Genomic DNA, 16867 nt, shown 5'->3' on the forward strand with positions numbered 1-16867 from the left:
CAGGTGAAAAAGTGCGAGACTTGATTTATTCGCAACGCCGCCGCCTATCGCGGGATGATTGAACGGGAACGTGTTTATACGGCATCGGCCGACCCTCAAATATCACTACTCCAATACGCTTACGAGACTTCTCTATTTTTAATAGTTGCCGTCTGACGGCGATCTTGCGAGACGCGCGACCCGCCGTGACTCGCGTTTTAATATCACAAATATCGAGTCCGGACGAATACAAAAATTTGATTTATGTCAGTATTGCGAGTTGTATTGTTTCTTGCGATACGGAGGTTATTCTGTTTCTGTCAAACGCCATCGCGGCGTTATGCACGCCAGCGCTTATTGTATGCGTTGTTATTCAAATAAGTTTTCCGACGTGTCATACCACCGGCACAACTTTACTAAGGAAAGCCGTTTAAAATTCAATTCCACGAGTACACACCTATTCGTTGTAACAAAATTTTAATTATGATATATTTTCCGAGAGTCGTCGCGGTTTCAATTACGTTTTCGAGCTAAGAAATAATATTTACAATATTAGCATAACATCTTGCCTCTGAACTGAGGTCGCTATTTACTATGTACAAATATATTTTAGATTTGTTTTATATAAATAGGGAAGGGAAAATGTTGCCTACATAGATTTATGGTTTGGAAAAAAATCATACGATTGTATGGAGCAATTTTTTATACGGCTCGGCTCGACACCTCTTATAAATTCGGGATATTTATTAGTTATATGTCCCGAGGGAACTTTCCAGCGGGATTAAGAGTAGTTTATACCTTAAGCTAGGTACTAAGCTGTATTTTTATTGAAGGATCTTTAGCTATTTCTTTAGTGATTTTATATTGGTGCCTATAATCCTAATTTACTTGCCGTCTGCTCGGCTTTTCTTTAGATCTTGTTATCAACTGGTAATTGAGGTGCTCAATGAATTACTAATTTCAGCGTAGTCATGATTGAATGATTAGTGACAACCATTCAACGATTATTTGGTAGCTTTTCTGCCTTTCCTAGAAATATCTAAAATTTTGTGTAATATTCACGCATATTACTTTTCAGTTTTCATAAAAAATTGACACCGAAATATTCCCTTCTTATTGAAATCCGAAAAATCCAGCTAACTTTGATTAATATCTGTTTCTCAGAATAATACCTATAATACAGAAAGTTAAATGTATTAAAGTTAAAGTTTTTCTTTTGTGAAGATACATAAATCAAATTGATACTTTTTCGTTATTTTGCGATCCTAAATAATGTATTTGTTTCTTAAAACTTCTCATTGCTATTTCGAGTTGTAATTGATTCTTAGACTTCATCAAATTAAATTGATGTAGGTACACGATAACATTTTACAGACTGTTCAAACTGTTATTTAAAAATACACTATGTAATTAATAATTTTCTCTTCACAGAAATAATAACCAACAATTCAGCCTGCCATCAATTAATTTTATTTGACTCAAAAAGACATCATCGTACATAATCCCTCATAATGAAAACCTGTCACCACACATTCCTACAAAATCAGTCGCAAGTACACACGCGTGCAATAATACGTACGCACCCTACTTAGTACCTACATACTACCTATAGCCGACAGACGATATTGACTTTGATAAACGAGCGAGTCAGTGTCGCCCTACAAGAAGCCACGTCACTTTGGTGCATTGCGGTTCCTACATCTCAACCAAGCCCTTGTTTACACTCAATCCGCGTAGTTTTTATGACTACTAACATGATATTACGTCCGACAGAACGCTTATGGTAGTCCTTTATTTGTTTGATACATTTTATTGCACGTAAGTGGAATATTGTAAGTGGACTGGTGAAAATACTAACTTGTGTTGTTTGATTATATTAGTAGTATTATTTATTATTATTTAAATATAAAAGATAGCCGTTCTGACAAATTTATTTAAAAAAATATCAGTAGTTCTAGAAATATTTATGAATTCGTTTTTGTATCCTATTTTGTGGTTTGTTTGCTAATACCATTTGCTAACGTACCCAAATCTTAAAAAAGTGTATACAATATGAGATCCCTTGCATATTTTATTTTTATAGACGCTTTTAACCCTATAAAATAACCAGTTCTATGCATACTTCCTTTTAAATTTTGGTGGCCAACAATAAATTGTAAGCATTCATAGTTTATATGAAAGACATTGATACATGCGCGGAATTGAACTCACGACATCACGACATCGCTTTTTATTTCAAGGTCTTCAATACAAATCATATGACATACCAATATTTTTATCATAATATATGCCTACTTATGCATTATAAGGAGCTCGTGGCTAATTCAAAGTCGCTTGGATCGAGCGGTCGTATGGTTAAGCAACGCTTGGCGCGCTCGATGCGTGGATGGGTCACCATCTTGTCATAAGGAGTTCTTCCATGTTTCGGATGGCACGATTAACTGTAGGTCCCGGCTGTCATTTGAACGTCTTTGGCAGTCGTTATGGGTAGTCAGATACCAAGGAGTATTGGGTTGAAAAGGTCAAGATAAGCAGTCGCTCCTTGTACAACACTGGTACTCAGCTGGATCCGTTTAGACTGGAAGCCGACTTCAACATAGCTGGGAAAAGGTTTGGAAGACAGATGATATACCTTAGTACTGTATAAAAAAATATTTCTAAAGTTGAACGTAACAGTCAATTTAAAACACAACTCTACTAAAATTATGAAAATATACCTATTCCGTAACGGTTATCGTTAAGTAACGTTGGCGGAGACGGTCGGCGAAGGCTTTCAGGCGGCTGATAGCATTTACATAATATCGGTACAGTTCCGATACACCTAGCTCATTAGCCAGTGATCGGCTTATGATACGGAATACGGCTGTGGCTAGTGTCGGTTATAGTATACTTTTGTTTTTTTTTTTAGTAACGGTATAGGGGATTTTATTTTGTTACTAAGTAAATATGTGGGACTTGAGATTTTTTTAAAAGTTTTTTCCTAAATTGAATTAAAAAAATGAAAAAAAAGTAACTACCAAATCAAAAGTATCTACCTATCTAGGTATAAATATGTAGGTATAGATATTTTCTAACGGCCGAATATTTCAAACTTCTAATAAATGCAGAAAAAAACAAATCACTTATTAAAACAAAAATTAAACTCCACTACTCTAACATGTGACATAAAAAAGCAGAACTGCATAAACACAAGAAAGTGTTTATTACCGCAACCCCTTAAAATATCACAGTCGATTGGATACAAAATAATCGACAAATTGCGCAGAAACTTAAAGGTGCATATCTAGCGAATGCCCGCCGGTATTACTCAGCAAATAACCGTAAGCATTAGCATAATATTGAAACGTCAGCGATATGGATTCAGGAGCTCATTAACGTAATTGATCAGCTTTCCGCTAGGCCCGAATCAATCGCACGTCCAACCATTGATTTGCATTAATTACCGTAGCGAATGTCACATATCGCCCTCATACACCAAGTCATTATTTTGATGGACTCCGTTTGGTAATCGCCGATGGACTCTCGATGGCTTTTAGTCAAGCTCCCCGTAATTAGTTGCTTTCCAAATCGTATCTACGCTTCGGAAACATCGACAGGCCGTGTAATGATACAGTAAACAGATTAGTTGTTTCAGCTAATCCGTTAATAATGAATGTCATTAGTGTTACTCGATGCATGTGCACAACTGATATGTGGTTAACTAGTGCTCCTATATATGTAGGATAATGCACACATGTCGGTGCCACATATAGGTAACTAATACCATCTATCTGGAAACAAACATGGCAAACAACAGTGAGGCTCTGTTTCAAAACATACAACTTTGACATCTGCCAAACCAGAACAAACACAATCCAGCGCAAGGCGGTGGTACACACCCGACTTAAATCAAATAACTGTATTGCTTTTAGCTTTGTAAAGCTTCAAGTGCAATAGCGTCAGTGGCGGATGTTCCACCCCCGTCTCCAGTCTGTAGTCTATGATATTGCTCCACGCCCTTTACATGTTCGGCGGGTCTGAAGGCGGGCGCGCGGGCACGCACGCGGCACGCCGCTGCCACGCCGCCGCCACGCCGCCGCGCTCAGATATCGCGAGCGTGACGCCCGACCTAACTGCTCCAGTTTATCCCTTTAATTGCCTTTTTTCTGGAGAGTGGCTTTAAGCGCTCCCGCCATATCTCCTCACGTCGCAATTACGGAGACGTCTTATGATAAATCTGCCGTAATTTGCATGAGATAGCATACGCTCTCAACTTTCACGCGGAGCTTTCTACTCTTGTCGTTTATTACGTTAGGGAACGTTTCCAAGAATGAGAATGAGCTATTTAACTACTAACTAGATAGCGTTAACTATCGTTTGCGGCTGAAAAATCCGAGACGTGAATTGTCGGTCCCACGTTTTTATTTTTCTTGTTCCGCGTTTTTATTTCGCTTGTAATCGGAGTTCTCGAGGGAGAAACTTTGTTTTCCGTGAGAAATATTTGGGGACTCACAGAATAACAATTTTAAGTCAGATGCACTTTCATACAATTTTGCGCTTGGAAATAAGACTGTAAGAGCAAACAAAACAGATGGCACAATCTCCGTGTTGCAACGTGGCGAATTGGCGGCGGACACCCCAAGGCTGCGGAGCTCTCCTCGCCAATCTCGGCATTTTTTCCAGTTGCCGGTGTGTGGTGCGGCGTGGCTGTGGAGCTCGTGTGCGATACTGTGGCGTCAGCGCCCGCCCTGCGGACTGCGCCGCGCGGCTATTTGTCGAACGATGCGCCAAAACATCGCCAAGCAATCGCACGGAAAAATTATTCCCCGCTAGATTGCTACTCTTCGCTTTTTGAAGGTGCATTTACTTTGCAGGTTGAGAGTTTTATATTGTACGGAAGATGAGGTACAGATTGTATTATCTTGTTGGCAAGCTTTCCAATGCAATTCTCATTTCGATTCGATACGAACAGGTAGAGCTTTGGCGTGAACTCGCTGATGTGGCGGATTCATTGACGAGTGCGTAGTCTTATTTTCCTGAGCATATTAGGAACAATGGTATCTATTTACAAAAAAAAAATATCAAGATTTGTTTGGAGGTATCTAATATCCTACATAAGTAATAAGTCTGACAAAATATGTTGGAGAAGTTTCACGCCCTCTGCGAATGAAAGTCATGACCCCTGTCAGGTTATAGCAACTGCTAAAAGCAATAAAGATTACTCAGACACTTTATTAGAAGAAATAACAGGTATAATCAGAAATAATGTACCTAATAGATGAGAAACTTTCTTGCCTACCCAATCATTACAAAGTTTTTAAAGGTCTCGTTCCGAAGAAGAGAGAAGCACTTTTTATTTCAACTGATCAGGTTTTCCTGAAGTGAGTGCCGATTTCAAGTTTTGACGGTGTTGAAAACTTCAAACCGGGGCACCTCTAGTTCCTTGAGGAAACTTTGAACTTTGCTTGAGTTCACAAAAAAGCTGGTGCAACTTAATTGTGGTGAAGCCTGTGTGAAAAGCATTATTTAAACATTTTTCACAAACATTAGACTATAAAACTTTTTATTTTATAAGGTATCTCGTTAAAGTGTCAACATACCTTAAACGCCCAAAAGTCGCACTAACTCTTAAACGAAGTTAAAGTGTAATAAAGTAGAGGTGCTCTCGAACATGAATGCTAGCTAGCCGTCGGTTAAAAAGATGAAATGAGCTGTAGTCTCGATGGTCGATAAACTTATTACCGGAGCAGTGATCGCCGGAGCGTGTGGGCGGTCCTGCGATGACGTGTCATTAGTCCTTAACGCTCGCTTGTGGCCACGATGTCTTTGTAAAATATTTCTTATTAAGAGTTCCATACTTCGAACAAACTTTTGAGGGGTTGTAATTTTTATTTTGTAAAGTTTTCTGCTGTGTTTGGAGTATTTTTAGACGTGGACAAAGTTACCTTGGACCTTTAAAGGGTGGTATAAGAAAAACTTTTTCAAATTGTGAAATGTTTCTATTCAGTTAATTTTGTGCTGAGTTATAAGAATATTCTGCGTTTTCCTCTTATCTTGGGACTCCAATCAGTACTTATATAAATGAAATAATTTCATACATACAAAAAAATACATGCGAAAATTTTGATACAGATCTGAAGTCTAATCGGAAGCAGCTAAATAATACATTAGCCACGGCCATTGCGCCTAGATATGTAAAGAGAGCTACATTTGGAATAAGTAGCGAATAATTTTTCTACCTACATCATAGAGAACAGCCGGAAAATGAGAATGAATAAATGAATATTTCAGTATCACTTACATCTACATTATTCTAGTATTTGAACCTCTACTACCTTTTAGGGAGGTCATTTATATACCTGTTTGAGGAGATAAGAGCGCTTTTCTGAAACTTTTCTCAACACTGGGAATTTTAAATCGTGGGTGCGTTTGCAGACGTAAATCTTACCCACACAGAACAATAACATGTCTATGAAGAACTAAATCTAACATTAATATCAAGAAGAAAATAAAGACACTTAGTATTCGAAGTATCTAAAAGCTGCCCCTATTTTCTTGGCACCTCAGTCCATAATTCAGTGTAAAACTAGTGTCAATAAATGGGTGTCGGTCCCGTTCGTCGGCGGGCTGCTGATGAGCTAGTAACTCGTAAGGCGGACGACCCATCATGTGCTATGACACCCCATTAACCCAGCCCCCACTGCGCTTGCTAACTTACTTCGCTAATATGTTTTGAGACGTACCTACTACAGCTACGTCCACCGGACATGTAGGGCCACGTAAATGAAGCATTATAGACGAACCCGGTATTATAGAGCTATTCCTCACGTACCTACACCTAAAATATATTTTATGATATGTTTACACTCTCATACATTCCCTCTCTGCAGCAGCGTAGCCGCACCCCCATTATTGTACCAGAATTTAAGTTGAAAAATACGCGCTTTACTCGAGGTGTCGGCAAAATAAAACAAGCCTTGTTTGACTAATAGTGTGAATTAATTTTTATTACAGCGGACCCGAGTTTCCAATTTCATACAGGGGTCGAACGAGCTGCAACAAAAATATTAAAGTGTTGTATTAAGCTTTGTCCTCTTCACGTTTCGCACGTCACGGGTGACCAATTTAAGTATTAATAAAATGACAAAACGTGACCCGGGTACCGGCCGCCATCCATCACCGCCGCACGTCAAGTGGTGGCCGAGCGATTAAAAAACTGTACCTAACCAATGTACGCCTCTCCGCAGATAGGGAAAGTATTTCGGGACACACTCGCCCGGTAAATGTTCTAGACAAGGGTGAGATTAAATATTAAATTCGCGGTTAGGAATTTCGGGTTGAAAAGTAACGGTGGTGGGCATGCGCAAAGCCGCACTGATCCCCGGCCTTTTCAAAATCCAGTTTACAGCGTTAAATTCGGACTAAAAACAAAAGGTGTGTAATTTTTTATCAGGTTCGAAATAACACCGGTTGCGGAGGTAGCCGGTAGTCGGGTGGGCGGAGCGCTGTGCATACGTTTAAATTAATGAAATTAGGTGTTCCCTGAAATATTGAACAAATAACACAAACATGAGATGACGAAGTTGGCTGAAGGCACGTCGTGTGGCGACGCGATAACGCAACTAATGATTGATATACTCGTACGTCTCTGTTCAAACTAATGACAGGGTGAAGGGTGTTGACTTTCAAGTTATTAATTAATATTGCTATTATTTAGGCGCTCATGATTACACATTTCCCGTCACTTCGCTTCTGTGTAAAACTGGCCTGATATGAAACACAATTTTGTTACTAACTACGGGAATTTTAAAGTTGCGGTTGTAACTTTTTTAGATGGTAAAGGAGAATAGGCAAAATGTTTGGATGTTGGTCTACTTTCCCTCTATTAATGAGTCGCATATCATTTGAAAGGTCTTTAGTCTTTAATAGGTTTTAAGCGCAACATTTCGTGCTAAAAGAGCGTCAAAGGTTTTTATCGATATAATCTTTCAAGACAATATACCCCTCTAATAATATTGTATCATATATTATTTATAAGGTTTTTTGAAGGATGGTATTATGCATTACACACTTCCCACCAATTGTTATTGCTTTCGTAGTTACAGCACGGATTAAGAAGTACTATCAAAACACTTTTCTTTAGGAACTTTTCTTATGTACTCCTCTTATGTACTTCCTTAGAGATATACTTAATTATGTACTCACCTTATGTACTCTCTTAATAGTAACAAATGACAGTAGCCCCCATACAAGAACATACTCTACATGAAATAAGCTTTCTATTGATGTATTATTTAATGCTAGAGGAGAGGCAGACCACTATTAGCTTATTTTTTTAATGAATCTTCTTAAATGGTATTTTAATAAACTATTTAATAAATTTGCATACCTACACTTCTTTTTGAATTGATAATAAAATTCTTAGTAAAAATACAGTACCATTTTGAAATACTCCACGGAACACTAAATAGATGAAAGAATTACTGATGAAAAATTATTTGTGTAACAAATCTGCAGTACTCAGTTAATTAAAAGTTTGAACGAGGTCTCGTTCAAAGAAATAGTATCGTTGTCCACCGGTCCTTGGTCATAAAAACTGTAGAGATTCTACTCCTCATAGATCTCTATATTATACAGTACCTAGTAGAATCAAGCAAAGTTTTATGTCAAAAGTACCTAGGTATATAATTTTCGAGGTATTCCATATTTGGTTACTTGCCTCATTTTCGTATTTAGTATTCAAGTATTTGACAAAATTGTACAGGCGCAAATCAATTCGTATATAGGCAGTTGTATTTTATGCGTATTTTATCGAATACACTCCATATACACGTCACACATCTTAAACTGAAGTTAGGATTAAAATAACTCTCACGACACACACACACATACACGAAACAATTCGGCAACAATGAACCGATCAAAAGCAAGTACTTTCGACAAAACTTTTTAATTTAACAAAAGTATTTGTCGTAAAAGCCTATAATAAGAACTTTTTTATTATTAAAGTAATTGTTGACTAAAAGTATGTTGGAAATTCATAAAATATACGAAGTACGAGCGAAGTTATGAGGTCTGAACATGATTAAATGCAATTTCTTTGCGAAGTATGCTACCCGGTTGTAGGTGAAAGTTTGACTTTAGATGACCGGATTCCTACGGCCCACGGTTTTGGCGATATTTTATAAAGAGTTGCTTGATATGATTTTTAGGAAAAATAATAGGTGGGTTACTAAATCAGCAAGTAGGTGAGTTCAATCCATACCTCAATGATTCAATAGATGAGTAGTCCACTCTTATTTTTTTATTAAACTAGTGTCTTCAAAATTAACCAAAGCATTAGGTACTTAATTCGCCATAAATGCAACATACATTACACAGAAAATGTTGCTGACAATTTTAGCAAAACACACAGGTTTTAAACCTACAAATTTTTCCACCGACAATGCTCATGTTCCTTGTTATATTTCATACACATCTTGACAAAAGATCTGGTTCACGCCATATGTTCTCGTGTCTACGTCAGGTGTAAATGGTAGTAAAAGTTACTACGTTATACCGCGGCTCCGCCCGTCACGCCATACCCAAAGTTGGCGTGCACCACATTTTGTTTTCTTTACGAATACCACGGATAACGGGTGGTAAATAGTCGCGTATTTTGTTACTTTATTTATAAACCTTGCAAATAAATTGAGTGCCTAAACCGCTTTAGTTTGAGGTTTTTAAAAAAGGATTTGTGCTGAATTATTCAGTGAATTTTTGTTTGCCGTAATGTTAGAGGGGTTAAGTTGGCTTTAGCCATGAGCTGGTCTGCAATAAAACCTCTGAAAAATAAAATTTTGGTAACCGACTAAAACTGCACGATACCGGTTTACACTGGTTTATGTAAGGTCAGTTGCAGGGATCCTTCTCACCCTAAAACGTTAATCACTAAAGTATTTTTAACAAAAGTCCGTAAGGTTTAAAAAATGACTGCACGATGACGCAACGGTTACTCGTAACTTTGACCAGCGTGTACCGCGCAGCAGGCGATTTAAAATTCCGCCTTTAATATTATAATGTATATTTTTAATACTTTGAAAAATGAGCCATATTAAGTATAGGTAAGTATATTACGTAAGTACCTACATAACGTTCAAGAATTTAAAAGGATGTTTTAAAAAATCAAGGTTCAGAAGAAATATGTAGGTATTTCTTGGGAATTGTTTTCCCGTAAAGAAGTGGAGTGGGCTGGGGAGCAATAGAACAGTGTAACGACTGACTTATGAACGAACCGAGCTCATAATATCACGGTAACCGGGGATTCTTAGCACTTTAGAAAAATAATTAACTTCTAAAGTGCTAGTTAATACTACCACTACATATATGGGACGGTTGTTTTTTCCTCCGTATTTTTTCTGTATTTTTACTTTCTTAGTCCATTGTGACAAAATTAGACAGATCCTAAGAGCACCAGGTTTTTTTATCGTATAGATTTACGATTTTAGATCAGTTTGTTGTCTTTTGTATAGCGACAGAGATACAAAAGAGTCTAGCATGTTTCAAAGATACCATGGCTTAGCCGCCAGTACCTCGTATAAGTTATTCCACTAAGCTATTATTATAAATTGGTGTACCTTATAAAGTGAATGTCCATCTATCTATCTCGTATAGTTACAAGACTTCCCCAAAACTAAACTCCCTCCCAAAACCTTCACATTAAAACTACAGGATCCGTTTAAATTTTAAAATGAATTCTGTATATTAAGCTAAATAATGAAGGGGTGAACAGATGTAACGAGTGACTTATGGCGGGCCGGCGTTATAACTACCGGCCGACGGCGCATAAGTCCCGCGACCGCACGCTGCAGCCGACATCACTCAACTGATGCTGGGTTTAACGTGCTGTCTTACTATTAGTGTATTAGTGCTGAAGGGAGGGTAGGTGGGAACTTGAGTGTCAATGACTGGAAAAATAAAAGGAACTTTTGACTTTGACATGTAAATATCACATTCAAATAACCAATTTTGATAAAGCGTTATCGCATAAAAAGTTTACAATTTCATTAAATCCTCCCTAAATAGTTATAAAGAACTTCGTTATTTGGCTGTCAGTCAGCTTTTAAAAGCCCGACAACAAAGTTAAAACGAAGTAATTAAAAAAGAAAACACAAAATACTTACAAAGTCGGAAGCTCGGCTCTCTTCACTTAAATTACTTGCGATTACACCGACAAAACGTTTTAATGAAACACGTTAAATCGCGCCAAGTGGGCCCGCCGACGCGCGCCACGCCAAGCCCCCGTACCCTCCGCGTCTGCCATAGTTCGGCAACTTCACCACTTACTGCGGTAGGTGGCGGGTAGTTTTTCCTCAAATATCTTAGCCGTAAGTAGAGTTGAAACTACTTCTGCAAAGTCCATTAAAGAGTATAAACTCACGCCGCGGTGATTACAAATGCCGCCGATTTCGGCGACCGTTTCGGGGTCGATTAAAGCTTTTTAATTGAAATCACCTGTGATAAACTTTACGCAAACGATTGGGACTCGTGTTAACCAAATATAATCGTGTCTCTGTGAATCAAATTACCTATTGCTCATAGGTTTGCCGTTACAAGTTCGAATGTACTTATTTAGGTATGTTACTATGTTATTTTTAGATTTTATGTTTGATAGCGGTAGGTAAAGGGTCCTTTGATCATCCACATTATCCTTTTGTCTTTGTCTGTCACATTTGTGGAAATATTCACGTGAGATCTTTTTGATTGACATAAATATTTAGGGGAGTCATTGTAAATTTTCAGATTGATATTTAATTTGATAGTAATAAATCAGTAGTAAGAGAAGACAAGGTTCAAATGCGTATGGAATTAAAAGCTTATATAGGTATTTGATGCAGCGTCGGAGAGCCAGTGCAGTCGCTCCATATAAATATGTAAGCGGAGGAAACGCTGACGTCTGCGTTCCGCCGCGTGGTTGCGGAAACCGCGTCAATTAAGTTGGCCGCGATGACATATTGGCCTTTGTTCCCTGCATCCCCTCTCCGACCGGTATTTACTCGCAAGAAACTTGCACTATGTACTGCCAGATAATAGATAGGTAATGTAGCTCGCGGCTGTGCGTGATTTCCTATGCACTTGCACTACGTTCCAGTTTATATTCTATTCATCTGCATCCGAGGTTTAATATGTTATTGCGCTTTGTGTTATGCTTAGCGTTATTCCGTATTTATGATCCTACTGTGATGTGTTATACCTACTTACATTAGTATTTATGTCGACTGTTTCGGACACAAATTAGAAAAGTTTTGGCAGTTATTGAAGAATGGTTTGTTCTTTCATAATCATCGCAAATACAGCTCTAAGAATAGTCCAGACAGGTATAAAAGCGCCAGATTAAAAATATATAAAATTTTAATATCTGCCACAGTCATCTGCCAGATGCTGGCTGGACAATTAAATGCCGCTGAATCAATTCTAAATTAAATAGATCCACTGTGAAAATACAAAGTTTAGTGACTGTCAATGTCAAACAAAGAAGATGAAAAAAGTTTTTTCTCCCAATTCCATTTTGCTTTCACCATTCCTCTTTTGCAGTCTCTAAAACTTTTCAAAATAAGAGGTTTTCCAGGGAGTCTCAATTATCGATAAAGACGATATTAAAAATTCGTTTGTTTTGTTCTTAGCTTGCGCCTTGGAAGCGGTGTCCCCTTTTTTCCATTGTTTGCGTAAGAAGGGAAAGCTGCAGAAGCGGCGGCAAACGATAATCAGAAATTTGAATTTCGCCCCCACGAGCCACTGACAAAATCATCCGATTTTGTGCGTCGTTTATCATAGCAATTAATTAGGCGAACAAAAAATATTATGTTGGTTTTTCCTAAAAATGCTTGATGTCAGCAAACAGTTTGTTGTGCTCAAACTTTTCTATTTTGTTTTATCTCAAACGGCTACATCGGCAATGTATAAACAATCAATAGGCGAGTTACAAGCGGAATCTATATTCATAATTCACATATCTACATAGTAGCGGTTCGGTAGTATGATGAAGGAACATGGTCTAAATTTATTCGTGAGCATTACAGTGTAACATGTACGAGGCAGTGCTCCCTTAATGTATTCATGTAATTCGCATAGCCGGCATCCCCTTTGACCGGCCACGCAACACCGCACTGGCTGCCCGGATAGAGTAATATAACGTGATGTTTTAAAACCATCCATCACGTTTAATGTCCATATAAAAAGAAGGAGGTAGCGTGCCGACTCTATCCGCGGATTTTTGAATTTGCGCATGGTACGAGCACAATTTTTTTACTCGGTTTTCGCCCAAACCGAGCTAGACGCGCCACACTCACTTATCTTTAGCATCTCTAAAGGAAATTCACTTGTTGCAAGACGCCCGACAACCGCAAGTTTTATAAATGTTGATACAAAACAACACCGTCGACTTTCTCATTTTCACCTCACGAAAGTCTCTCGCGTCCGTTTATTGCGGGTGGAAATTATCAATTGACTACACTCTAGTATTCAGCAGTGCAAATACAAAGGCAAGAGCTTACCGTCTATTCTGTGCGGGGTCGAATAAAACCTCAAGTATCAGGCTACTTGAATGTAAAAACGTTGGATGCGGCCGGGCGAGCGCCGCGCCTGACGCCAATTTACATTAAATGCGGCTTGCACCCACCAATGATAACTTACACTAGCCGGAGCCGCAAAACTACTGTTTGCTATTGTGAGCTTCATATTTTGTTTTAAGTAAAAACTTGTAAAATTATGCACAGAACAACAACCCAACGAAAAATCTTGGATGTAGCAAAATTCACTTTGTAGCTGATGAAATAAAATGGAACTGTGAAAAATAATTAACGCGAAAGGTCTACTATGAATTTAGAAACAAAGTTTCTTAAAATAAATATATTTATTAATAAAAACAACAATGCCGACATTACGTGAAAAAGGGCGCAAAGATTGATAATTTTGCCCAATTAAATGCTTAACAAAAAGAGCTGCTTCACAATTCTGAGAACTATCCGGCTTTTAAGAAACTGATTGATTAATTTCAACATCAATTTTAATTTCACAGTTCCAGTTACACATTTTACGTTAAAACCATTAAAAATTCCAAGAAGGTGTATATTTCATTGGATGCAATTTATTGGCTATTAATTTTGATCCAATATTTATTGACGTTGTGTATGAACATGTTTGTGTTGCCATTTCAGTAACATTAAGACTGCCTTTTTATTTCTTGCAATCGTAAATGATCAATTAACTACCTTTTTAAATGGTTCAATATATCCATAATTTAATTGATTACTATTTCATGAATTTGCACGTTTATTATTTATTACAACGAAGTAACTGTTAAGTAATCTGTGTTAAAACGTCTTTTATTTCTAGTCAATGACAAAATAATGCATCGATTTTTATCTAAATTGGTTTAAATACTGTCAACCCTAGAAATATAAAGTGGAAAATAAACACATTTGTATATAATAATTTGAAAAAATAAAACATATTTAGCTTATGTTTAAAAACTGTAGGTAATGTACTAAATAACCATTACCTATCTACCATTTACGCACACTACAACCTACTCAATAGAAAATATCTCTTGAAAAAAAACACAAGTCAGACATCGTGCACCCTAGAGTCTTTGATGAACTGCGTTACAATAAGCCCCCTACCTTTACACAAGACTCAGTCTCCTCCAGTTTTTCATACAAACTACTCCTGAATTCTATTGTTTATATTACCCTAGTAAATATGTGCTGAACCCCTGCACGGACCCATTATAGTATCGTTGCTGAATTCAAAAATGTCTGCATAATAGTGGTCTGATTTAAAAACCTTTGACATTTTCTGGTTGAGTGTTTGAGAGGTGCGGGTTAATTTAGTCTGTTGTTTTTCAGTATTTTTTTAAACTATCATATGAAAAATCCAATCTTAAGCATTTTCAAACTGATAAATAAAAAAACATTATTCATTTGATTTTGAAGAGTTAACTATTATATTATACTACTACTAACGACTACTGTATAAGTCTATTTTTAGAAAGATATAACCTATGATCTACAGCATAATTTATACAGAATAATAAATAACCGTAGGCACGAAAATGGGGTAACAGGAAGAAGGAAGAAGACTAAATAGACTGTTATGCGATTCAATCACAGAACCATCTAGGTAACGGACGGCCCCGAGATCACCGGCCGCATACTAAATTATTAGCCCTTAGTTATTTATGCACCGTGAACCAACATCTTAATAGCGAGCCCGAGTTATGTCCAGCCTAAAATAATATTTTGTGTAAATGTTCGAAAATAAACAAGCCGCGTTGTACCCCCTACTTTACAGTTACAATATGTTGTAACTTTGCAACGCTACTTCGCCGTTTTGTGGCAATATAATGTCGGAATGAGTTTATTATAAAGGTTTAATTTTCAATTTACGTATAACCACAATGTGATGAAATGTTATCAAAAGCTTACCTTTGGGTGTGCTCTCCTGGGGAAGGCCACTTTGGGGTCAATCTGAAATTGAAAACGCAACATTTTAATACAATTTGAATGAAAGGAGATATGTTTAATGCGGGGCTGTATTCTAATTTCGTGAGAGGATTCGCTTCTCTGGCGTGACTTTGGAAATGTAAAAAAATCAGTGAGACGCGTGGAGCCCAACTAATCATGGACCGCACGTCGGGCTGGGAAGCGGGCACGATAAATTCGCATCGCCTCTGCGGCTGCAATGTCCAGTCCTAAAATCCCGGCTGCAAAAAACCATCGGACTGAAAATCCTGCGCCGTGGTCCTGTCACTCGATTTCGCCTCTCGTCTTTTTCATGTAACCGAGCTCTACTATTTCATACGTGGCACTGTTTAAGCCCTCAGATTTTCTCCCGGCAGCGAGCGGTCGCTCCAGGTCTTTTTGCTCGTATCTCGACGCGCCGTTGACCGCTATAAACGCAAAATATAAACCCAAAGAAGCTACCTTTGACATTTTAGAGGTAAAACGTTTCATTTCCACTCGTGCTAACCGTTTTGTCGAACGTTTTCCACATTCAGCAGAAATGCTCCAGGATTTTTTAGTGCAGGTCTTACTTTTAAAAAATTACGAATGTAGAAAAATGTGAGGTTTATAGACACGGACACGTGCATTAAGGCTCAGAGTATGAATGTGGGCTACTGCCTTACAATTAAAATGTCCATTCATGTGCATCGCTATTGTTTTATTTTGAAGAATGTGTTTGAGTAGAATACAGTCTAATTCTATTCATCAAAAGTTTTAAATATTACGTACAATTTTAAGTCTTGAGTGTACAATAGACGCGGAGCCGGTAGGCATCCACGTCCGCGTAATTACGAAGCAAAAGCGTGAGAGAATAATTTAAAAGATTTTGCCCAAGAGGACTGCATTATTACAATATCAGGGAAACCGCTTTACAGCGTCATTCATACATTCTTAATTATTTAATTATCTTGTGAGTGCGCCACGGCACACCACGGCTGCAGAAAACCCGTTGTAATTTGATTAAATTGGATTTCAACCAAGACAATTTGTATTTTTTGGATGAAAATGTAAATTGTTATTATTATAACGAACGGCGCGGCCCACGTGTGGTTGACACAAAAAATATCACTACCCACAAAACAGGAGATGTAAAACGTTGTTGGAAAGCTTTTAGCCGCCTCACGCAAGCAATTTTGTAAACGTTGTAAAATGACCACGAAAGTATACAGAGCAAGCAGAAAAATCATAAAATCCCAGATGGTGGCGCTAAAGCGATTAAGCGGGTCGATGATAAATTTTAACGAGTTATTTTAATGGAGGCGATCGCAGTCAGTGGCTAGCCGGCAGCCTGCCTCGATAGAAAAATAAAACCAAACTCACCAAAAAGACTCTTTAATACGTGACCCCGTGATTTTTTTATTGTTTCG

General features: G+C 37.8%; 1 protein-coding gene across 5 annotated transcripts in view; it reads right to left on the minus strand.

Annotated features, from left to right (window-relative positions):
• LOC124631093 (RNA-binding protein Musashi homolog Rbp6) overlaps positions 1–16867 on the minus strand; it is a 461305-nt gene that overhangs the window by 223979 nt on the left and 220459 nt on the right. For all 5 annotated transcript variants that reach the window (XM_047165259.1, XM_047165261.1, XM_047165258.1 and 2 more), the window contains exon 5: positions 15423–15464. In XM_047165259.1, coding sequence (XP_047021215.1) covers positions 15423–15464 — 42 coding nt within the window. The remainder of the gene's footprint in view (positions 1–15422; positions 15465–16867) is intronic.

Source organism: Helicoverpa zea, chromosome 6, assembly GCF_022581195.2.
Source record: "Helicoverpa zea isolate HzStark_Cry1AcR chromosome 6, ilHelZeax1.1, whole genome shotgun sequence".
NCBI classification, from domain to species: domain Eukaryota; kingdom Metazoa; phylum Arthropoda; class Insecta; order Lepidoptera; family Noctuidae; genus Helicoverpa; species Helicoverpa zea.